A 23,164-nucleotide genomic window follows, 5' to 3' on the forward strand; every position below is an offset into this window, starting at 1 on the left:
TATGTAAGTGCTTTAACGTTGCGCGCTAATCTATCTTAATCTTAGGAGTTCTGCGTTCTTAATAGGCGTTATACTTATTTCTACTACTAACCTTTAGCTAATTAGTCTTATATCTACCTAAGGATCTAGGATAACACCTAGTTCTTTTCCTAGACTAGAATTAACGCTAGCGCTAAATATACGCTCTATACCTAGTAAGATGTCTATAGGTAAGCGCCTTACTAATCCTAAGACTTTAGGGAGGCTTAGCCTTTTTATATCTTATTAATATTAATAGGTAGGTAGTTAGGGTTATTACATTAGCACTTATTCGCGATGTGCCCCTTCTTTTAGCATTTAAAATACGTAATAGCGTAATTATCTTTTAGTTTCTTAGGTAAGTCGCGCTATAGAAGTAGAGGAGAAACCTCCCTTTACTTCCCTTTAAATGCGCTTTAAGTAAGTTACTTATACGCGTAAGGTGCTCCCTATAAATTCCTCTCTAGCTTAGATGCTAATATAATAGCATCCTCCCTAGTTACTAGGATCTAATAATAGTTAGTAATAGCTTACTATAGTTTAAGCCTTAACTTAGTAAATAAGTATTATACTCTTTATTCTTTAGTATAGGCTGCAAGTTAAACTTCTAGAACTTTAAGGTAGGTAGCGAAAGATAAAACAGTCTAGTCCTTTTGTTACATAGTATAACTATACGCTATAGCTACTTTTAAGCTATAGTTAATAGGGTTAGAGAGTAGGTTAAGTAGGTACTACTTAAAGTATTCCTAAGTTAGTATCTCCCCTTACGCTTTAAAGGTACGCTTAAAGTGCGCGTACTAAAGCTCCCTAGGTTCTCCTCCTATATACTTTATAGACTAGATTACTTTGTTATAGTGTATATAGAACTCTTATAGCAGTAATTAGAAAGCTATCTCGCAAGAATAAATAAATTCGCGATATTCTTTAATTATTTTGCCCTAGTACTCTACTAGGTCTTTAAGTTTTAGCGTGCGTTTTATATACGCAGAACTTATCAGCTTAGTAGCGCCTTAACTGCGCGTAGTAGGGTCCTACGCTCTAGGGGCATCGTCCCTTAATCTAGCTAGGGTTACGCTTTATTTATATCCTTCTAGCTATGCAACTTCTTCTTCTAGCTCGCGTAGCTATTAGAGAGCTAGTAGTTTATTACGTTATTTTGTAACTACTATAATACGCTCCTAAAGCGCTACAAGTGCGTCTTCCTCTCGTTCTAGTCGTTCTTCGCGTAGTATTTATAATAGGCTTAAGAGGCTAGAGCTTTAGCTCCTTACCTTAGCTTAGTTAGCTAATTATATAGAGATAGCTATCCCTAAACTATTAGCTCTAGAGGAGAAGAATTGTTATATAAGGGGTAGTTATATGCAATAGTATTTACTTTATACTATAAAAGAATAGTAGGGGAAAGCTCTATATTACTACACTAGATAGGGAGGTCGTAAGAATAATTTTTATCTATCTCTTAACGCGTAAAGCGTAGGTTATAAGCAGGTTTAGATGCTAAGGCGTAAGCAAGAGAAGCAAACATGTTAGGACTTTAATCGTCCTCCTTGCTTAGTCTTTGCTGTCCTGTATTACATTTTGCTAGAATTACTTATAATAAATCTATGTACTAACTAAGGCACTTAGATTTTATATACTACGCGCCTTTTACACGTAACTAAGATACTATTAAGAATTTACTTACCAGGCTCTAGCCTATTATAGTTGTCACGGCGCTGACCTAGATAGCCTATTAGAGCGCGCCAAGCTGCTAAGCGAGCAGCTGCGCGATCGCTGAAATTCCTGCGCGAACGCGCCCTGTCGTACGCTCCTTGAGCTACGTCCTTGTCTTAGCCTGACCCCGTACTATCAGCGATATCGTAGTGAATATACTGATCACGTGCACCTACCTTCCCTGCCTGCCGACCCCGTGACAATAGTTATATATAAGAGTAGAACTACGTTAGGAAATAGAAACTTCTAACTAAGAAATAGATATTTCCTTAACTAGTTGCTGTTTTTATTTAGCTAGTGTGTTAATCCTATTAGTGAGAAGCACGCTTCCCTCGCTTGTTTACTCTCCTCCCTCTATTATCCCTTTGCTCCTAACTCCTAACTCCTACCTTCTTCTATATTGGTCGCTTAGCCTGTATCGATGAGCACTTTCTCTCCCTTGGCGATCATACAACCGCTGTACCGCCCCCTGTCTCTGATCTTCTCCATTTTACTAACTAAACATAAACGCCCTGCATCCGTGCCCTTTGGTTGGCCTTCGTCATTTAGGGATTCTCTTTGGTATTGCCAGGATCTTGGCCACGCTATTGCCTTCGCTTTTTCCTTAGCAGCATTATAGATGCTACCGCTCTCTGTCTCAGGATCGTTCATGAGAGGGTGCCGATGTCCTTCTTCTTTCAGGTTCCAATGATGTTTCGTGGTTTGCCCCTTGTTCTGGGGAACTCAATTCCTCCTCTCGTACCTCCTCACCTTGGTCATCTACCACCTCGTGCCACGTCATCAATTATGCGGAACGGCGACAAAACTGCCTCAGCCGACTCGATAGCGATTTAACAGGAAAGGTTAGGCCTGAAGGAGTTTCAACCGGACGCCTCTGGCAGGGTAGCCGGATCACTTAGCCTCCCAGAATCAGATGGACTTGGACCGTCTAATTAACACTGCAAACTCGACTCTCTTTAGAAATCACGCCACGTTCGCCCGGCCTTATTACGATCCGCTGTTCAGGCATAAATGTGGCCGTTATTGGATGGACCAGGTTGCATTGTCCGTTAGAATAGTGGAATACGAGTCCACATGACGGTCTGCACGACGGCAAGGTCTCACTTCAGCGATACAAACCAAGAGAGGCGCAGGACTGGCGCAGCCTTTTATTGCACTAGGGGTGCTTTCGGACGCCAATCCTGGTGCACAGTCTAGTACTTACATGCAGAAGCCTGGCGAGGGCTGAGCACAGATTTGAATTCTGGGGCGGCCGATGAGTCGACAGTGTAGCTTGGGATCTCCCAAATCAGCTTACGAGGCGCGGACGAAATGGACCAGGCACCTGCAAGCTCGTTTGATTCTCAGGTGGGTTCTGACGAAACGGAATAGGCGCATTCTGTAGCGCTGCCTAGCTCCTGGGAGCTGGCGTCACTGTTACCCAACCTCATGGCGAGTATTGGTGGAATATCTGCGCACGTTATCATCTATCAGAAATGGAGCTTCATGCGAAGGCTACATCGACACCAACGTTCTGCGGTTCCATGAATGGCATGGTGATATGGCGCGAAGCTGATCCAACCAGATCTTGGTCTGCCCAAAATTCACTGGTGATGGTGCGTTTCGAAGAACGTCTCGTGTAGACCACTACCTGCTGCCTGTTAAGCGCTAGATAGCATTCAATAGAGCTCTGCAGAAGATTTTGACCTGTAACGAGACCGCGAGCGTGAAACTTTGGCCTATTTATGATGTCTGCGTCTCCTCTTTCCTCGTCACACCACCATCTGGTCTTTTTGAGCGACGGCAGCAGCGATGACAATGTTTTTGGATACCTTTCACGTACCTCACACGCTTCCTCCCCTTCAAATCATACATGACGATGGGCCCCCGAAGCCAGAACAACACTCCCGACGTACTCACTTCAAGACCTTGATCAACGAAGATCGGTCGAGATATAACGCTGAACAGAAGAATGAGGGGAATGTTGCACCCACATCGGATGGAGTCGAGCTTAGTGACTTCATATACTTGAGTACGTACTCTTACAGCTGGCGAGACGAGTTTGGTGTCGCGTTGTATGGCGACTAACACAGATACAGCCGGAGAAGGCAACTGCGAGCCCAGTGGCAGCAGAAATGGAGTAAGTGGCGATGTTAGCAGCGCCGAAGGTTTCTTTCTTACAATTACACGGGGAGGCGTAACGTCCACCTCTTGAGAAGACAGTGAGGATGAGGCTTCACATCAGCCGACTCTTCCTGAAGGTGGTAATTAAGGTAAGCGCCCAGACTCGACCGTAGTGGTGCCTCCCACACGCAATTTCTGACGTTACTTAAGGAAACGTGATCATCGTCGAAAACAATCATTCAGACTAAGAGGCAGACGAGGGTGACCCGTACAACGGTGATTCAGGCTTGCACACAAGCGATCGGTTTGAAGGCTCAAACCCAGAGTATTGCGGTAGGGAGTTCTTTACAGAGACGCACAATGCAATCACCTCGGAGACAGGTTATGGAGCGAAGACTGAAGCCAGTGAGAGTTCGCATTGGCGATCCCCATCAATGCCGCACACTAGCCCCTCAATGAGGAGCGTCAAACAGTGGGTGCGAGAGGTTTCCTACTCAGTATCCACACAAGCCACTATATATCAGCCACAGCGCTTAAATGAGAAGAGGGCGGAGACGGAAGGCGGACATACACTATTTCAAGTCTGTTCCTTCTATCTGACATTACTAGGACCCCTTTCTACGAGCAAAAGGCGAGCAGCAGTAGCAGCAGCGGAAGCGATACCAAAGACGACTATAGCGGCTATCACATAACGTCACTGATCCACAAGTGGTAATGGCCTGCCCCAGCGAACACCGCAAGTTATAAGCGGCAAAGTCGAAGCCCGGATACACTCTCCGAGACGACAAAAGCCGTTCCCGTTCCGGAAGAGGCCCCTCTCTAGCCGTCTCTCGAACACCAGACTTGCTTCGGGAGCGCAGTCTAGCAGTAGTCATGAGATCAGCGGAGGGAGCGACGTCCGGGGCCGCCATCGCCGGAGGTGGACCAAACTTAACGGCAAGTGGGCAAGCCAGTGTTTCGTACTCTCCACGATCCAATGCTGCGAAATCCTCGTCTCTCGCTCCGTCGCATGCAAGTTGGACAATAAAGCGTTCAGCAGAGTATATCTCACCTAGAAAACCCTAATAGCGCCTATTAGATATCGCTTTTCACTCATTTCTAGCAGATGTGTCCTTCGTGACTACTCTGTTCCGTGCTAGCAGCGACGCGGGTATACTCTCTCCTAGTTACGCAGTTAAGGTCCTAGAGAATGATTCAGGCTAAACAATAAAGCTTAAAGATGTTACTATTAAGCTGCTTACACTAGACACGTAGTTTCTAACGAGTCTTGTAGGATGCGCCTCTAATGTAGCTAGACTTGACACAGACTAGCCTGCGTCTGCTCGGTCTAGCTTACGAGTAAATAGGGCATACGTTGCACTATCACGACAACACAATAGGCTTAGCGACTAAATCAACGACGAATTCTCTAGCGACAACATAACATTAACGGCAATAAGAATGACGAATATCTAAGCGATAACGTTAATAAGCTCTCGTTCTTTAGGAAGAATAGCCGCTAGTCTAAAAAGGACGACAACTGTTTACACATATAGAAAGAAAAAGGCAAGCCTTGGGGCTGGATCTGTCGTCAATTCTTGAACAGATCTCCTGGGGCCGTGTAAGTACGCTGGCACACGAAATTGCGTGGGAAAGCTTAGCAACTTCAGCAAAGTCTCGAAAGGACTAGTTTGTGAGAACATATGCTCCCTTTTTCTCCGTGCAGTCGCGGCATTGGATGTAGTTAATCCAATCATGACATCACTCTTGTTCTATCTGTCATGCTCCCTTGGAGCTAAGTGATTTCACCGCGATTTTCCCCTGTGCGCGTCAGGGCCTAGAAGCGCCACCTACCAGATTAGGCAACGTTGTTTGAAAGTATGGATTGTTGCAGAAGTACGATATTCGTGACATTGCAGATAGGTTTGAGAAGATGTTGCCAGTTCTAGAACCAGATGCGGTAGCGCCTGCCGCGAAACACCGACCACCCAGCCGACCACCGGCTAGTCAACAATGACTATCCTCAATCTAAGAAATTGATCTCCCGCGTACATTTTGTCATCGCCTTGCGCAACGATGCGTTCATACGTGTGTCCATCAGAGGACGTACATCCCTTGTGAATGACATCGCCCAGGTGTACGCGTATATTGCTATTACTGACCGTTTTTTTTTTTCGGAGCGATAAATATGCTGTCCGCAGTTTGTGTTTCCGATGTCGACGACGTCGTTGCCGCAGAGTACCTGGTTTTCGATTGTGACGAGTTTTGCGGAAGAGATTGTGGCAAGGAAGACGATGGGGTTTAAGAGAAACATCATTGGTAGCCAGGAGTGGACGGTGTAAGGGATTGAAGAGTGTGCAACGGGTATGTATCGAATGATAGTTCGTGAACATGCCAATGAGATGACACCATGAACAGAGCTGGAGTTGTGCAAACTACTAACTTCGCAAAGTGGACGTAGTAGGCTACTCTTGACAAAGGCATAATAGAATACCATATCACAAACGTCCACTTTCTCAACCGCGAGCTCTGGAACCTGCTCACTCTATCGCGACGTGACCACATGGCAGATTCCCTAAACACTATACTGTCGAGATTCATTAATGGAACACGAATTCGAACAGCTAGTCGTGGTCGAGGACTTGCTCGCTGCAATTGATGGAAAACCTAAAAACAGCGACTAGCTGGACCCGGAAGGACTATGTACAATATGTATTATAGCACCACGTGAAAGACTTAAGTTTTCCAAGTCATTGCATGTGTTTGTGTACGTAGCTATACGTGACTAGATACTTGCAACGATGAGAGCGCGAGAGCCTAAGAGCTCTACAAGGTTTGATTGAATAATGGTACACCTGACACAGGCAAACTCTGACAAAACGAGCGACAGTCTGAACCCAACGAGCACTTCGTGTGTGGACTGGGTAACAACGTTGAAAAACGAACGACAAGAGTGCCTCCCTCCAAAGCGCGAACTGTCGCTGCACGTGTAAAGGAAAGAACATGGTGACTATATAAACATAGTTTGAGAAAAGAAGCGCTCGACACAAACTGTGGTCGCATACCAAAGGTAGCTGATCAGAGCGTGGAGGATAAAAGATAACACCAAAGGCTTCCTGAAAACGTAGTTTCCTGGTACAGTACCTGGTAGAAACACCGCCAACGCCTTGCTGCGAAAGATGTGCTTAAGCTTTGAAATCAAATGTACAATTTACTGGAGAGATGCCGAACGACAGACATGGTATCACCTAGATGTCCGTCGCACTGTTCGGTCTTGTTGTGGGGTCGGAGTCTGGTGTTCTCGCAGACTTCGCTTTAGGTGTGGGATCCGGATCTGGACTAGGTGCATCCTTGTACGGCTTGGGTGTTTCGATGACAAAGTCGGCCACATCATCGCCAGGCTCTTCGGGGAACATCACTGGCGGTGTGAGCAGCACAGGTGCGACTGTCGGTGCGTCGAGGCTGCCTTCATGTTCTTCTGCTGCGGGATCCTCCGTGATCATTGGAGGTGGGGAAGAAGGTAGTGCCGAGTCAGCTTGGCCAATGTCTTCAACAGAGATCACACTGCCTCTGCTGTTTGTTCGCATCATCTCGATCCCAAGCTTTGAAGTGGACTTTGGTCTTGACTTCGGACTGCGAGTGCGGACAGGTGCGTGACCTAACTCATCGTCTTCATCATCCCCAGACTCTGCCGACTCATGTTTACGTGTCTCTAGTATGCGACGTTTCGCGCCTACTTGCTCGGTCGATCGCTGACGGCGGATCGTTGCCTCTTCGAGAACGGCTGGCGCAGAATCTCCGTGGGGCAGGTCAGGTGCACCAACACGGTTGGGAACAGCTGTTTTGGGATCGGCATTGACTGCATCATCCGAGATACCCAAGCCACCCATAGCTCGTGCGATGTCGCGCTCCCTCCAATCATCAGCGTTGTGAATTCTCACCGGCATATCTTCGCCTGCACGACTGTCGTTATCCCCGAAGAAGCTAGAGCTAATGGAGTGTTCGCGGCTAGAGCCTCGGTAGCTGGCAGAAGGCACGGGTGGATAGCCGGAAGAGTTCGAGGTAGTTGGGCTATCTTCTTGACGCGAAGACTCTTGTCGAAGTCCAGAGGGCATCATCGATGGATAAATTTGGTTCGGTGTCCAGCCTGGCGGAGGCGCTTTCCACTGGCAAAGCCGACTCAGCGTATCCGTAAGCTTAGCGACAGTGGGCGGTTTTTCGATGAGTGCATCGAAGTAGTGAGGCGCCTGTAGCTCCTTCAGGTATCCAGTAACAGCAACTATCGGTGTATGTGTATTGGCGTTCTTAGTGTCTCGTATCATGCGAGCAACATCCGCGCCATTGACCTGAGGTAGTCGAAATTCCATCATGATCACATCGAACTTGACTTCACCCATGGCATACCGTATAGCTTCAGACCCATTGGTAACTGTTAAAGTGCGGCAGCGTAGCTTTTCCAATAGTTTTTCCATGACGAGTCGTGATACAGGATGGTCTTCGCATATCAATACATCCAAAGGTCGAAAGAAAGGCCCATCGCCGAAACTGATCTGCGAAAGCCTTCGAGAGCTCTGCCGGCGTCGCTGCACTCGAAGGAGCGCTTTTGCACGGGAATCTTCCGTATCGGATGATGAAGGGGAAACATCAAGTACTTGACTCCGGCGTTTGTAGTGTCCTGGCAATAGATCGCGCACAACATCGTCCTCTTGGGACCCAAGAGTTTGTGACCGAGCGCGAGGTGACGAAGCGGCTGTCTGTCCTAGAGATGACTGACGTTGTCCGGGACCAGGCTTCTCTTGAGAAATCCCAGATGGCGCTGACGGTGTTTTCGAGAGCCTGTTCGGCGAGACGGCCTCGGGAGAGGGTCGCAAACCTGACATGCGAGACGGGTCGAAGAAGCTACCTGGCTGCAGCGATGACGGATTGCTTGTCGAATGTGACAGCGTGGACGAGCTACTAGACGTCTTGCGTCGATCATGATGCTGTCCCGTGCTAAACTGTACGAGTAATGGAGATGACGGCTGCGAGCCGCGACTGGGAGAGGAATGCGGTCCACTAACTGAGGGAGAAGAAGGCCGCCCGTTGGCCCTGTTGGTAGACAGGGTACGTTTGAGCGGGCCTGGCAACATCGGACTAGTTTCCAAGGACGGCGAAGCTGATGTCACACTAGGAGACTGCAGCGGAGGCGCGGGCTTGTTCTGTGGAAGCATTGCCTCTGCGCGCAACTTCTGGATAACGTCCTTGTTTGCCTTCTCCAAGACAGGTAGATTCTTGTAGCTGAAGTTACCAAAGTCGTCAGTCAACATTGGTTCACTAAGTCTCCGTGACCTGCCCTCTCGCACATGCGCTGGAATGTGAAGAGGAATTAGCCCGCGCTTCATAGTCGACACAGTCACTTGTGATCGTACCCTGGACAGAGCATCATGAGGTCGGTCAGGATAATCGGTACTTGGTGTACCCGCTGGTGTGGTTGCTTCATCTTGGAACTCAGGGCTGAAGTTTGCCATGGCAGCTCCTCTAGTATCGAAGTACTCCGTATCTTCCGGATTCTCGGGTGCCGGAATGAAGGATGCTTCGTCGTCCCGCAAAGTCTCCCAATTGATGTCTGCGAACCATGGATGGCTTCGGATTTCTTCCCCACCGCTAGCGTATTTATCATCCTTGTTGGCTCCAAGTCGCTGTGCAGGATCAGAACACATCAAACGATTCATGAGATCCTTTGCATCATCTGATATGTCGTATAGCTCATCGTCATCCTCAGGCCAGTCAATTCTGCGCGCAAGGATGTTCTGGAATACCTCATCCGGCGTATCTGCGTGGAATGGAGGGTATCCATACAAGGATTCAAACAAAATGCACCCTAGTGACCACCAATCGCTTACTTCGTCTTGACCGTTACCCGCAATGGTCTCTGGGGCAAGATAATCAGGAGTGCCAACGAACTTCCGGTCGCTATCTTCCGGATCGAACAAAGTCATGGGTGGAGGTGGCATTGCGGAGGACGATGGCGCGAGTGCACTGTTCTGAGCGATCGCGGACTGACTCAATGAATTGGGTGCAGGATATAGGTCGGGAGAGCCATCGTCACTGTAAGCCTCCTCTTCTATCGGCGATCGTCCACGAGGCTGGCCAAAGAAATCGTCGGCTATGGAGAAGCGACGGAACATAGCCTGTAGTGCATCGCTGTCCTGGCTATCGCTCCGAGTTCCTGAGGTCCGCCTTGAAGGTTCCCGGCTTTGTTGAGAGCTCTCACGATTCAGGCTGAAGTACGACGGCTGACCGATATCTCCAGCAAGAGCAGGTGTCATAGAAGGTGTCTGTGAGGGTGAGTGGTTCAGATCAAAGGATGCAGATCGTGAAGACCCCACGGACGTGGCGCGATGAAACGGCCCGGTCTTAAGTAGGTCGGGCGCAGGCTCAACGGACTTTAGTGCACGCTTTTGTCGACCAATCATACCCATGCGCGATAGACCGAAGTCAGTAAGCTTGAGATGGCCTTTCCCATCGATGAGAAGGTTGTCTGGTTTGAGGTCGCGATGGACGATGCTCCGGCTGTGCAGATGTTCTACCCCAAGTACAACTTCAGCAAGATACTTCTTCGCCCAATCCTCCGGTAACGCACCGAGGACCTTGATCAGCGAAGCACAATCGCCACCATTCAGATATTCCATTACAAGATAGAGATAGTCTTTGCTCGAAAACGTCCAGTACAGCTTGGCCACGAAATCGCTTTCACCTTGCCACATCATGATGGCTCGCTCAGCCTTGACATTGGTGACTTGATTCTTAGCAACCATGTCGGCCTTCTTCAACACCTTGATAGCGTAGTATTCTCCGGTAGATTTCTTTTTGGCAAGGTAAACGCTACCGAAAGCACCCTTGCTGATTGGTTTGATGATCTCGAAATCCTTGATTGACGGAGGTACTGCGCGTGGTTGGGGCTGTGTGGTGGGAATCAAGCGAGGAGAAATCGGCCTTGGACCGTCTGATCCCGCGGTAGACGACTGTCTGCGGTGATGGTTGAGAGCATGAATCATTGCTGGCGAAGAGAATTCGGTGGTAGGTAGGATGGGTGATGTAATGGGTGATTGCAAGGCCTCAATACCACTTGGAAGGCGTGGCTTGGTCATTCGGAGAGGTGAAGATGGTGGGGGTACCATGGAGCGAGCAGGCGAATGCTGTCTACTAGACATCACACTGGGTAGTATCAAGCTCTTACGCTTGCGTTCCCGTGAACTTGCTACCCTGCTCAGCCCTACATCGGATGTCGCTGGTGAGTCCGCTCGACGAGGACCAGACAAGACAGATGAACGCATGCTGGTGTCACTCTCAGCCCCGGCATCGCTTTCGAAATGCATAGATTGGCGCTTGCTATGGGTTGCGATACTGATAGCTCCCACATGAGAGCGTGGTGTTTGGCATCCTCCCCTCGGACTGCTAGAACGATTGGAACCGGTTACGGAAGATTCACGACGTCCCACTCGTGCCGGCAATGAAGCATCAGCTGTGTTACGGAGCGCTTGTGCCATAGAAGAAGGGGCATCGAAGGATCCAGGAAATATTCCTTCTTCACCAGGGGCTGTATCGGTATGATTGGCGTCTGATGGCATCTCTTCTTCGGGTTGCTCGTCCTCCGAAGAACTGTCTTCACCAGCAGCGATACGAGCGGCTTTCAGGATTGCAGCCTCGATGCATTCCTGGACCAGGATATCGAATTCGATTCGGAGACGTTCAGAGTACTCAAGCACCCTCCTGTGGCGAGTAACAGCATCAATCTTTGCTCTAGCAAGCCTGCTAGTGTCTTCACACAGTAACTTCAGGCCTTCAGTATGGTCCACGGAGCCTGTGGTAGGCGATTGCCATTGGAGAACCTGCGATATGCGATTCTCTGACTGCGGCGATTGTGTACGAATCTCGGTGGCTGCGAGACCACGCCCGTTGTCCTTGACCGCTGGTGTGTTGATCTCGAGTGCGGTGTCGCACAAGTCTAGGACCAGCTCAACGATGCGGGCTAAAGGTCGTCGTACGGCGAATGATCGTGCGCGATGATGGCCAAATCCAGTTGAGCGCTCGGAGCGCTCGCGTGATCTCGAGGGCGGTGATGCAGGGGAGTTGCGTCCTGAAGGGGTACCCGAAGATGGTGTAGATGTCGAATGGATGATCAGCCCCTTGTACTCAGCAGGCTGAAGCGGTTGTACGGAGTCTACTGCTGCGGCTCTTGAACGCTGACTGTGGGATTCGAGTGTATCTAGGACCTTTACAATAGAATTGCGGTGCTCGGAAAGTGTCTCTTGAGCCATCTGTACATCCATTTCCGCACGATGCTCTTGCAAGCATAACTCGGAGTGTTTCTCGAACCACCAGGGCGTGATCTGTCGTTCACAGATTCGGCAGAGGACAGGAAGCGGTGGTGCGACGTCGCCAGGGTCGGTGGCGCTCTGTTCGGCCAGGCCAGTGAGGTAATGGGCAAGGACCTCGGCGCCGACTCCAAGAGATTCGACGAGGACTTCTGGAAGATCAATGGTCACCTCGCGGATGATTGATGGCCGGACCATCCACATAGTCTGGCTAGGTTAGTATGTTCAGATGTAGAAGTGGGTTGGGACGTACATGGCTCTCGGCTCCAGTCGTTCGGTCGTAGACCATGATGCCCTGTGCTTCAAGATTCAGAAGCTGTTCCTCTTCCTCCTCCACATGGGTGGGAGACATGGGCATTGACTCTTGACCTTCAGCAGCGTGCCTCGATTGATGCTTGCGTAGGATAGAATGAGGTCCTAGTCGTACGGTGAAACGGGCAATGTGGCTCCTAGAATCGTCCTTCCTAACCGACTCAATCGTGTCGGCGAAGCCATCGGCTCCACCGCATATGATTTCTAGCACAGGCTTGCCAGTGACTTCCTTGGGTAGAGAGCCAACGACGTCTGTCCACGAAGGGCTGACATAGCGAATCTTACCCTCGAGATCCAAGTCCATAATAATGTTCAGGCTGTGCTCGGCTGCCTCCTTGAGGTCTGCACGCTCGTTGCGCATGTCCTGGCTAACAGTACGTTCCATGTTCTGTCGGTGGCCGACGGAGCCCACGGCTTCCTGCTTCAACGCAGTCACGGCGGGCGGGGCTAGCGTCGTGGGTTTCTTGTCGTCGGCCATGGCTGAGGTGGGTTGTTGCGTGTACATTGGGTGCCGCTATGGCTGCGAGAGCCCGTCGCCGGGGGGGATTGGGCGGGTGCCCGAGGGCTGGCTGGTGATGGGCTATGCGTAGAGAGCTGCCAGGACCATGGTGGGAAAGAGACGACGGTCCGGAAGAGTCGGGCGTGTAGGTCAAAGGTACGCGTTGTCGAGCGGGACGGTGGGTAGTGCTTGCTGACTGCAACGAGGGTGGGCCTCGAAACCGGGATGAAGCGACTAGTCAAGCTGCATGGTAGTGCTAGGGGAGCGATTGGGTGATGTAATGAGCGTCGAGTGTCGGTGGTGGGTGTGGGTGCTGGGTAATGGGGGTGGGCAGTGTGTGTGTTCCCTATTTGGCGGCGGCAGCGGTGGTGGTGATGAAGGGACGGGAGAGGGGCACACAATGGACGTCTCAGCCGGCAGCACGAGGACGGCGGGAGACGACTTGGACAAAAAAGAAACAACGCCAGGCGAGCGGATGAGCAGCTGCAGGCATGGGATGGGCCTCTTCGGCACGCTATCCAGCTGGCAAAAGTCCCCACGCAGCACGCAAGCACGCGTCGAGTGAAAGTCACACGGAAAACAGCCGTGCAGTGCGCGCGGAGCCTAAGGGTGGATGCATGATGCTGGTCCCTCGGACGGCGCATTCACTGGCTCGAGCGGTCCAACCATGATTGCACATCCCGGCCGCCAAAATAACGGCAGAACGTCTTTCTTCGGTTTCATCCAACACTGCCACGCTACAGCGTCATTGCGTAATCAATCGATATCGACTTGGAGAGCGATGAACCAGCGGGTGGGCAGCAGTAGTATACCATCTCTCTCGCAGCCACGTCCGCGCGCCACAGGCCTCCCCTCTACTGACCGCCTCCTCTGCATGCTCCCGGTAATCCCTGGATCAAGTGCAGGCCGTTGTGTTATTTGCTCGCCCATGTTTCTTGTCAGCTTAGGCGACACAAGACGAACCAAAGACGGCACCTTCTCAGACAGCATGCGGGCACGTAAACACTATCCAGCAAAACGACGCTTGTAGTCAGCCCTTACTATCAGCCCCTCTTCCCCAAGTCCGGCTACTACGACGCCAGAAGATAACTAAACCGTTCGGACAATAATATCCAACGGGTACGGTGCAGCGTCGCAAACCCATGTTCACGCCATCATCAGCCGAGTATCATCGCCATTACCCCCTCAACAACACAGCCCAACGTTGCACGACCGCTGTCGTTATTGCTCAAGACAACAATGTGCCCCTCGCCAGGACCTGCAGCGTCGCCGTGGATACATCACCTGGGAAGACGTGCAGATCGCTTCTGTCCGCCCAATCACACCCACGTCGCATGCACCTCTGTGTCTTCCCCGTCCTGCTTGGATGCGGCCCAGGCCCGCTACGTCTGCAACTAAGCCGGGCTTGTCTGCAGTCATATAGACATTACACACGATGGAGCAAACCGTATGCTATTCCCGCTCCGTACCATTCCTATTCGATGTCCATCTGGGAACCATCTTGAGAACTCGACGTTGGATGCATCCAGACAGCCAGTGTGCAAGTCGAGCGCAGCTCCACACCCTCACCAGACTAGCTCGGCGCTAGCGATAGTCGCGACCTGGGCGACGATGTGCATCGAGTCTGGAGCAATTAACTAAGGTTTATTGAACAATGACCAAGTGATGTTGCATGCGACGGCACCTCCTATATGCCGACGCTGAGTGTTGAAAGACGACGCGACAACGGTGCCGCTCCCGCCCCGAAACCTTCACTCTATCACATGCTGCTGCCCCCAATGCCTGTGAACACATGCTCAAACTCCTGTTTACAACGCTGAATGCCAAGCTAATCAAAATACACTGCCTCCGGCTTGTGCACACAGATTTTTCCTGACGAATCGCTCCTCAGTACCACCCTGGGGTCCTCCTTGCTCGCCTTGACGCTCTTTCCGTCAACCGTCTTTTCCTCATACACAACCTCAACAACTTCACCGTTGACATAGCCAGGCAGCGAGTGCCATTGAACTTTCTGGCCCTTCTTCGGTACCCGAGTCTTGTCGCCGGCAGCTCCAATCGGTTCACCGCGCTTTCCACCTGCACCCTTCTGTTTCTTATTCGGAACCTCTGCATTTGCACCGCGTCCACGCTTCTTGCCCGGGTGATCGTCTTGAGATGGGCTCCTAGACTTGCGGTTGGACTCAAGAAACTTCTGGTATTCTCGTTGGTCGTTCTCCATGTGATCCGGGTCGTCCCATTGCGTGGTGCAATCCGTATTACTCTTCTTTTCGATCTTGGTATCCCCATTGGTCTTGTCGTCTTTGCTAGCATCTTTCCTGGCGTGCGCAGCCTTCGAGGTGTTGGCGACGTGTTGCTTGCCCTCTTCACTTCCTTCTTGCTTCTTCGCATCTGTCTCTTCCTTCTCCTTCTCACTCATTTGTTCCCAGGCCTTCTTCGGCAGGTACCGATGTTCTAAGCCATTTTCATCCTTTGCGCTTCCGTTGCCTTCCTTCGTCTGCCATTCCTCTTCTTTCCACTGGTCAAGGTGCCTTGCGCTCTCGTCCTTCTTGTCTGTGGTGTAGTCACCGCCGCGCTTCTTATATTCAGAGGCCATCATCTGCGCCTACAATCGACATGTCAGTGCTGCCCGGAATACCCGCTGTAGTCAGACATACCTTCCGAGCCGACCATTGGCCGGGTGCACCTCCTTTGTCGCCAGCCTGGATCTCTTCCTTGACCTCATCGCGAAGCTCTGGATCCGTGTACTTGTCGTTGGTCTTGGAAGGCATCTTGGATGAAGCTGACCGAAGAGCGAATCTCAGAGGAATTGTAGTCACACAAGGCGCGCGATATGCAGAAGCAAATAACAATGATCGGGGGAAAAGCGTGCGATACACTCCATAACAAAAGGCGTCCAGCAAACCATCTTTGTACTACCCCGGATCTTCCTCCACTGACGTACAGGTACCGGCGTAAGCTCCTACCCTTCTAATTTCAAGCACCCAGCCACCCTGAATCACCTACATCATGAAGTCTTCACGATTCCGTAGGCGGCCAGCGTACCTTGGAATCTGGTACGGCACGTTTCGTCCCCTTTCACAAGCGCGTCGGGATGACATCAATGACTTCTTGATAGTTCGCTTCGGGATGGTGTAGACGCTCGGACCTTCCACTGCTCAAAGACCGAGGAGAACCCAACCAGTGTGCATCTGCCCGATCAGCTCCCCGACATATCGTACGAGCTCCCAACAATCCGCGCTGCAATGTGGTTGCGCAGGTAGGTGCACTCGAAGTCGCTCACTCCGTGGATACGAATATATATTGCTGTGTGTTCGGCTTCCAAATTAGACAACCCATCAAATTATGCGCGCTCTCCGCCGAGATGGGCCGGTCCGGAGATAGCGTGCCACAAGTATGTGCTATACCTCAAGTGCAGCCATTACTCGGCGATCGTTGCTCACCAACTGTGTGCATTTGCCTAAACGACTCATCAGCGCATGCAATCGTAAGTTGAAATATCAGAAGCCATAGAGCCACGATTTCATGACCGGCAAACTCTCCATCACTACACCAGCATCGAGGTGCAAGCCGTGTAGCACCATTATATCGACAAGACCATCCCATTTTAACATACATCTTGGGTTCTTCTCGTCGTCTCTAAACGCCTCCATTTGCAAGGCCGATACTGCCCCATGCCAATGCGGCTCTTTCACATCCTGACATCCCTACATCAGTACTAATTCCGACCACCCTGAATGGGAATATTGCGATAGACTGCAAAACGGAAAGACAGGCAATGTATTGTTTACTCAAGTTGAGACTTACCACACCTTTACCCGCTCCAAGTATTCACATACGGGCATGATGGTTCTAGTGTTTCCACATTAATCATTCAGCTCGAAATCCTTTTTGCAGTCCGACCAGTCAGCTGTTCTCTATGGGCAATTGCACTCAGCCCGTTTGGGTTCCGTCATCAAGGTCTTCCTTTACTTCGTAACCTACAATTCTTGGTCAGGTTTGGGTTCTGACTAAAGCACGACTAAGTGTGAACACGGTACGCACTATCCTAGCTGCGCTTCGAGGCACCCCGCCATCATGGCTTTAACGCCTGCACCAACTGAAGAAATGAATGCCCACAGAAACCGACTCTCCATCCCTCTTCACAGTCCTATCGATACAATGGCTGGCCAGAAACTACTGACGAAGTCATAGTAACGCCTCGTTCGCATGCGGCGTACGATAGCTTCTCCATGTTTATTGAATCCCACATCTACTACACTCGATCAAGGCTCTTGGAAGGCCCTGGGCGGTTTTTAGAGTGCACCACAATGTACCGGCGTCGTTTCGGCCATCCGGTAGGGACATCTAAATCCAGAGCGAGCACCAGACCTGCGCTAGGAGGTGTTGCGAAAGGCTCATAGAGAATATCGAGTACGACTATGATCCGTATGTGATGTAACACGACTGGTCTGGCGTAAATGACGTTCACTGTAGATGTTTTATAAAGGCATGTGCACAGTATCACGATAGTCAGCCTGCATCTCATACCGTCCCTGTATCATCAATCACAAAGTTCCTCGACGATGCGTCTTACTCCGTTCCTACTCGTGGCAGCAGGCACGGCCATTCCTGCTATGCTCCGTAGCCGGGCAGTTTTACTGAACGCCCTCCTTCCCGACATCTCCCTCCCCATTAACTACTCTTTCGGCGTCCGCGTACCAACCTCCTCCAACCCATCATCCTCCAACCCCCTAGCTCTCCTCGTGAATGGCTACCAGGTTCAGATACCGCTCATCGCTAAGTCAGGAACTCTCGTCTCGTGGATAGCAAACTACAGAGACGGAAAGTCATATAACACACAATTCACTTCCATCAACCCTTCCGCGCCCAGAAACATCACGACAGACTCAGAATCCATCTCCCAACAAGGCGGAAGTAGCGTTACAAACGCAACAGCATTAGCAGACGGCCGACAGGCTCGTGTCGTCACTACATCTTTCTCTTCTGGTAACGCCGCATCTGCCGCTGCCGCTGCCCTCGATGGCACGACTTCGGATTCCACATCCTCATCAGGAGCCTCAAACAGCACAGCAGTCGCTACCTCAAACGCGGTAGGCGAAGTCCTCATCCTGACCTCTGCCAATACCGCCAATGCCCTGAACTCGCAATCTATCAAAAACGCTCAAGGCGCCGAAGCAGCATCGTCCTGTGCCGCCGACTCTGGACCTGCTGCATCTACACAAGCTGAGCAGGTCAACAGTCTTTATATCCCCATTGGTACCTCACCCGGTGGCAAAGATACCTATTGGCTGAAGAGTTCGGCTTATGCAGCGTGTGCGGCGGGAGTGGATGCACCGAATCAGGGGGGTAGTTCGAGTTCGGGTAGTCAGGCTAGTCTGGCGGTTGTGAGCAGTAGTGTTACTTGTAATGGGGTGAACAAGTAATGAGCAGATGAAGAGTACGACATACAGGGTTAGTGTGAAGGGAAGGTATACTTTATTGAAGGGATTTAGCGGTGCGGTTGGTGGACAGAGGGTTGCGGACAGTAAGAGTCAGTGTTAGATGGGTTAACTAAAGTCTGGTCATCGGTACATGGTGAGGGGAGCTAATAGAGGGTTTTATGCTTCTATTTACCTATCATTAGATCGTTTTAGTGCCGTTGTTCAACGGGAATGGGTAGTGACAGTTGTAATATCTGAATGAAAACTACTGCATAGAAATTTTGCTATTGAGGCTCCCATTTCCTACTCATAGAGACGTTAACATTTTCTCGCAAGCAACATGCTCGGATTACTATCTTCTTTGGTTATCAATCTCAGGGCCAATGCGACACTGCTGTCGTTGGCATATTCTGAGAACTCTTTCAACATTTGCCCTGCTACTGCACCTTTGATCGACGCGATACTGCCCCCCCGACGTCTCCGATTGACACCGTGCCTCTAAACCTCACATGCGCATACGAAGTTTGCTTGGCGTGGCCCATATGGTCCCATCCATGATCGTGGAGAGATGAGAGTCAAAAGGAGACGAAGGGTAGCTTGAAGTCTGTTGAGGATGTAAACAAAAAAGAGAAATGGCCTTGTTCCCGGCAAGACTGTATGACCGGCCCGATATCGACATGGCATAGCCGAGCGAAGTCAGACGCATAAGGATTCCAATGCGGTGGAACAGCCAGTTGCGCGAGCATGATTGCCCCAAGGTCATTCACACATACTATATGCACAGTCGGGTCCGGACGCGCATCAGCGGACTCCCCGCCTCTTGACCACGACATCCCGAAGAATGAAGATGATGGACAAAAGAGGCCAAAAAGCAAGAAGCCACCAAGTGGAGATCAGCGGGTAATGGATACGGGGCAGGGAGCATGGGCCGCAATCGCCAAGATGCGGGGAGAGCTCCTGCCCCAACATGGCTGGTAACGGCACCAGCCATGCAAGGTACCACAGCTGCTGTAGCGTTCAGCTGACGTTGAATCCATCTGTACATTACCCGCGTCCAAGTTCCAACCCACAGCTTCTTCTACAAGTCCACCATGGGCGGCGAATCTCAGCGCAACATGCCGGTGCCGGTGGCGAAGGATTACCCCAAGTTGGCGGCTGGTCCGGTTGGCAAGCAAATACACAGCATCTATCAGAGTCGCTTGAGACAGTTCCTCGATGCCGGACAGTACAGGGAACAGAGTCTCATAGGGTAAGTCTCAAGCTCCACTACTGTCACAGCTCGACTCCCATGCCCGCTTCAACATGCTCATACGTCATACAGCAAGCTCACCGAAGCTGTCGCGTCAGGTAACGAGTGGGTCAAGCTCTCAGTCTACTCGCCCCCGAATCTCTCGCGCCCTCTCTTCAAAGAAGCTACCTCTCATGCTTTCCATCCCACCGAAGTCGGCCAGTCATTCGGTCCCAGCTGGTCGACGCATTGGTTCAGGATTCAACTCACCGTTCCCAAGCACATGCTCGACAAAGAACATCTCGAATTTGTTTGGGACGCGAACAACGAGGGTTTGATCTGGACTGAAGATGGACATACTGTCCACGGGCTGACAGGTGGTGGTGAGAGGACCCAATGGATCTTGCCAAAGGCCTTTAGAGACGGCAAGGAGCATACCTTCTACATCGAGATGGCTTGCAACGGCATGTTTGGTAATGCTCCTGGCGGTGACTCAATCCAACCACCAGCACCTGACAAGTACTACACGTTGCACACTGCTGAAGTTCAGGCGGTCAATCTAGAGGCCAGAGCGCTATACTTTGACTTCTGGGAGATCTCAGACGCCGCCCGGGAATTTCCTGAAGACTCAACTCAGGCTCATGACGCTCAGCAGGTGGGCAATCGCATCATCGACACTTTCATTGCTGGCAATGGAAGTCAAGAAAGCATCAAAGCAGCTCGCAAGATCGCTGCTGAGTACGTCGGGAAAGATGTGGACTCGCACAATGTGTACAACAGCGACCAGGAGGCCATTGTGCACGGCATCGGCTACTGCCACATCGACACGTGCTGGCTTTGGCCCTTCGACGAGACCAAGCGCAAGGTCAACCGATCCTGGTCGAACCAGTGCGACCTCATTGAACGATACCCCGAGCTTCGCTTCTGCTGTTCACAGGCTCAGCAATACAAATGGCTCGAGCAGTACTACCCCTCCACATTCGATCGTGTTAAGAAGAAGGTCAAGGAAGGCAGCTTCCAACCTATCGGCGGGAGTTGGGTCGAGCACGATACCAACCTTCCTGGTGGGGAATCACTCATTAGGCAGTTCTTGTACGGCCAACGTTACTTTGAAAGCAAGTTTGGCCAGAGATGTCGCACGTTCTGGTTACCGGACACTTTCGGTTACTCGACACAATTACCTCAGATTTGTCGTATATCGGGTATGACAAGATTTTTGACCCAGAAGCTAAGCTGGAACAACATCAACAATTTCCCACATACGACGTTCAACTGGGTCGCATTGGACAATAGCCAGGTCATCTGCCATATGCCGCCATCGGAGACGTACACCTGCGAAGCGAATTTTGGCGATGTCAAGCGCAGCGTTACACAGCACAAGTCGTTGGACCAAGACAAATCGTCCTTGATCGTCTTCGGCAAAGGAGACGGGGGTGGTGGCCCGACATGGCAGCATCTTGAGAAGCTTAGGCGATGCCGTGGTATCAGCGACACTTCTGGTCTTTTGCCTCGTGTCAAGCTGGGCGACTCAGCAGACGACTTCTTCGACCGTCTGGAGAAGAAGGTCGAGAATGGCACCGAGCTTGTAACGTGGTATGGTGAGCTGTATTTCGAGCTTCATCGTGGTACATACACTACGCAGTCCAACAACAAGCGCAACAACAGGAAGTCTGAAATCATGCTAAGAGATATTGAGTACCTTGCTACTCTGGCTACCATCAAGAATAGCTTCGGAAAGAAGAGCTCATACAAGTACCCAAAGAAGGACATTGATGATATGTGGGAGAACGTGCTGTTATGCCAGTTCCATGACTGTCTGCCTGGTAGTTCCATCGAGATGTGCTACGATGACTCGGACCGCGTAAGTTGCTGCTCCTCCCATTGGTAGCTTTTTACTGATGTTATCAGATTTACGCCGAAGTATTTGCCACTGGCGAGCGATTGCTTTCTGACGCTCTTGCTGAACTTGGTTTCAACGACCAGAGTCACTGGGATCACGACACAAAACTCTTCGCAATGAATACCTTACCATGGAACCGCACTGAGATTGTCAGACTGCCTAGCGCAGCCAGTCGAACGAAATACGGGATGGCCGATGCTCAGTACGGTCTCGCTCACCGTGAGGGTACTCACAAGGGGTTAGGCGCCTTGAACGTGTACCCACTTACCTCCGCATATCCTGCTTCGAAGGCCTCTATTGAGGAGATCCGCGCCAACGTTTTCGAGCTCCGAAATTCGCAATTTGTTGTGCAAGTCTCCAATGGTGCCATCATTTCACTCTTCAACATTGCAGCAGATCGTGAACTTATTCCCAAGGGTGCCAAAGCGGGTCAACTTGTCATCTACGATGATAAGCCACTTTATTGGCAAGCCTGGGACGTTGAGGTCTACCATTTAAAATCGCGCCAGGAACTCGAGCCTAGCAAGGTTACCATCGCGGAAGACAGTGTTCATCGTGTGAGTCTCGAGATCGAGACGAAGATCTCGGACAAGTCATGGATCAAGACAACACTCAGTCTATCTGCAGCTGTAGGAAACACGCCCAGCGCCATTGAGTTCGATGCAGAAATCGAGTGGCACGAGACAATGAGGTTTCTCAAGGTCGAATTTCCGGTCGATATTGTGAACACGGAAGCTAGTTACGAGACGCAATTCGGAATCGTGCGCCGACCCACACACTACAACACGACATGGGACATGGCCAAGTTCGAAGTTTGCTGCCACAAATGGGCTGATCTGTCCGAGGCCACGTACGGTGTCTCTATTCTGAATGACAGCAGGTATGGTTTCGCAGTGGCGGGCAACGTTATGCGCCTCTCCCTTCTCCGCTCGCCCAAAGCCCCAGACGCCCATGCCGATATGGGAAGCCACAAGACTCGTTACGCCATCTTCCCTCACAAGGGCGGTCTGGATGAACGCACAGTCCGCAAAGCCTTCGAATTCAATAACCCACTCAAGATTGTCGGGCGCCAAGGTCCTTCGTCTACCTTACACAGCGGTCTTCTGAATCCCTTCCACATTCATGGCGCACCCAACCTCGTGCTAGACACGATCAAGCGTGGCGAGGACGACGAAGATGTCAGCCGTGGTGAGCTGCCAGTCAAGAAGGGTCACTCGGTCATCCTACGTATCTACGATAGTCTGGGTGGAAAGAGTAAGGGTGTGCTTACATGGGGTGATATTGATGTAAAGAAGGTGATTAGGGTTAACGCACTCGAGGATGAGGAGGGCGACCCGTTGATCATCAGCGACATGAAGGTGGGAGCAGAAGACAACAGGGAGAAGGGTGTACCGGTTGAAATTCGCGCTTTTGAGGTGGCGACTTACAAGCTAGTGTTGGCGTAACGTCGGGGAAGAATGTTGCTTGTTTGTCATGAGTAAATGAAAGGGAGTGGTATGCACACAGACATTGCTTCAGCTGCGTAGGGTTGTTGTTCTTTTGGGGTATCCTCAGCGCGTTCAGTGTGGACAGTTGAGCATTAAGCATAACACCAGGCGTCACAACGACGATAACCAACACTTTTATACATGCCCA

General features: G+C 50.8%; 4 protein-coding genes across 4 annotated transcripts; 2 read left to right on the top strand and 2 right to left on the bottom strand.

Annotated features, from left to right (window-relative positions):
* Window positions 1-7,061: 7,061 nt before the first annotated feature.
* Window positions 7,062-12,960, bottom strand: ALTATR162_LOCUS7033 (uncharacterized protein; the record flags this gene model as incomplete). Its single annotated transcript, XM_043314659.1, has 2 exons — window positions 7,062-12,377; window positions 12,424-12,960. 2 exons carry the CDS (start codon window positions 12,958-12,960, stop codon window positions 7,062-7,064), a joined length of 5,853 nt encoding a protein of 1,950 aa, XP_043170594.1.
* A 1,849-nt stretch (window positions 12,961-14,809) lies between these two features.
* On the bottom strand, window positions 14,810-15,749 carry ALTATR162_LOCUS7034 (uncharacterized protein; the record flags this gene model as incomplete). Its single annotated transcript, XM_043314660.1, has 2 exons — window positions 14,810-15,583; window positions 15,636-15,749. The coding sequence occupies 2 exons, from the start codon at window positions 15,747-15,749 to the stop codon at window positions 14,810-14,812; spliced, it is 888 nt and encodes a 295-aa protein (XP_043170595.1).
* A 1,794-nt stretch (window positions 15,750-17,543) lies between these two features.
* On the top strand, window positions 17,544-18,404 carry ALTATR162_LOCUS7035 (uncharacterized protein; the record flags this gene model as incomplete). Its single annotated transcript, XM_043314661.1, has 1 exon — window positions 17,544-18,404. The coding sequence occupies one exon, from the start codon at window positions 17,544-17,546 to the stop codon at window positions 18,402-18,404; it is 861 nt and encodes a 286-aa protein (XP_043170596.1).
* A 1,088-nt stretch (window positions 18,405-19,492) lies between these two features.
* Window positions 19,493-22,974, top strand: ALTATR162_LOCUS7036 (uncharacterized protein; the record flags this gene model as incomplete). Its single annotated transcript, XM_043314662.1, has 3 exons — window positions 19,493-19,650; window positions 19,723-21,490; window positions 21,538-22,974. The coding sequence occupies 3 exons, from the start codon at window positions 19,493-19,495 to the stop codon at window positions 22,972-22,974; spliced, it is 3,363 nt and encodes a 1,120-aa protein (XP_043170597.1).
* Between the last annotated feature and the right edge of the window lie 190 nt (window positions 22,975-23,164).

The sequence above is a fragment of the Alternaria atra genome (assembly GCF_907166805.1).
Source record: "Alternaria atra isolate CS162 genome assembly, contig: 28, whole genome shotgun sequence".
NCBI lineage: Eukaryota > Fungi > Ascomycota > Dothideomycetes > Pleosporales > Pleosporaceae > Alternaria > Alternaria atra.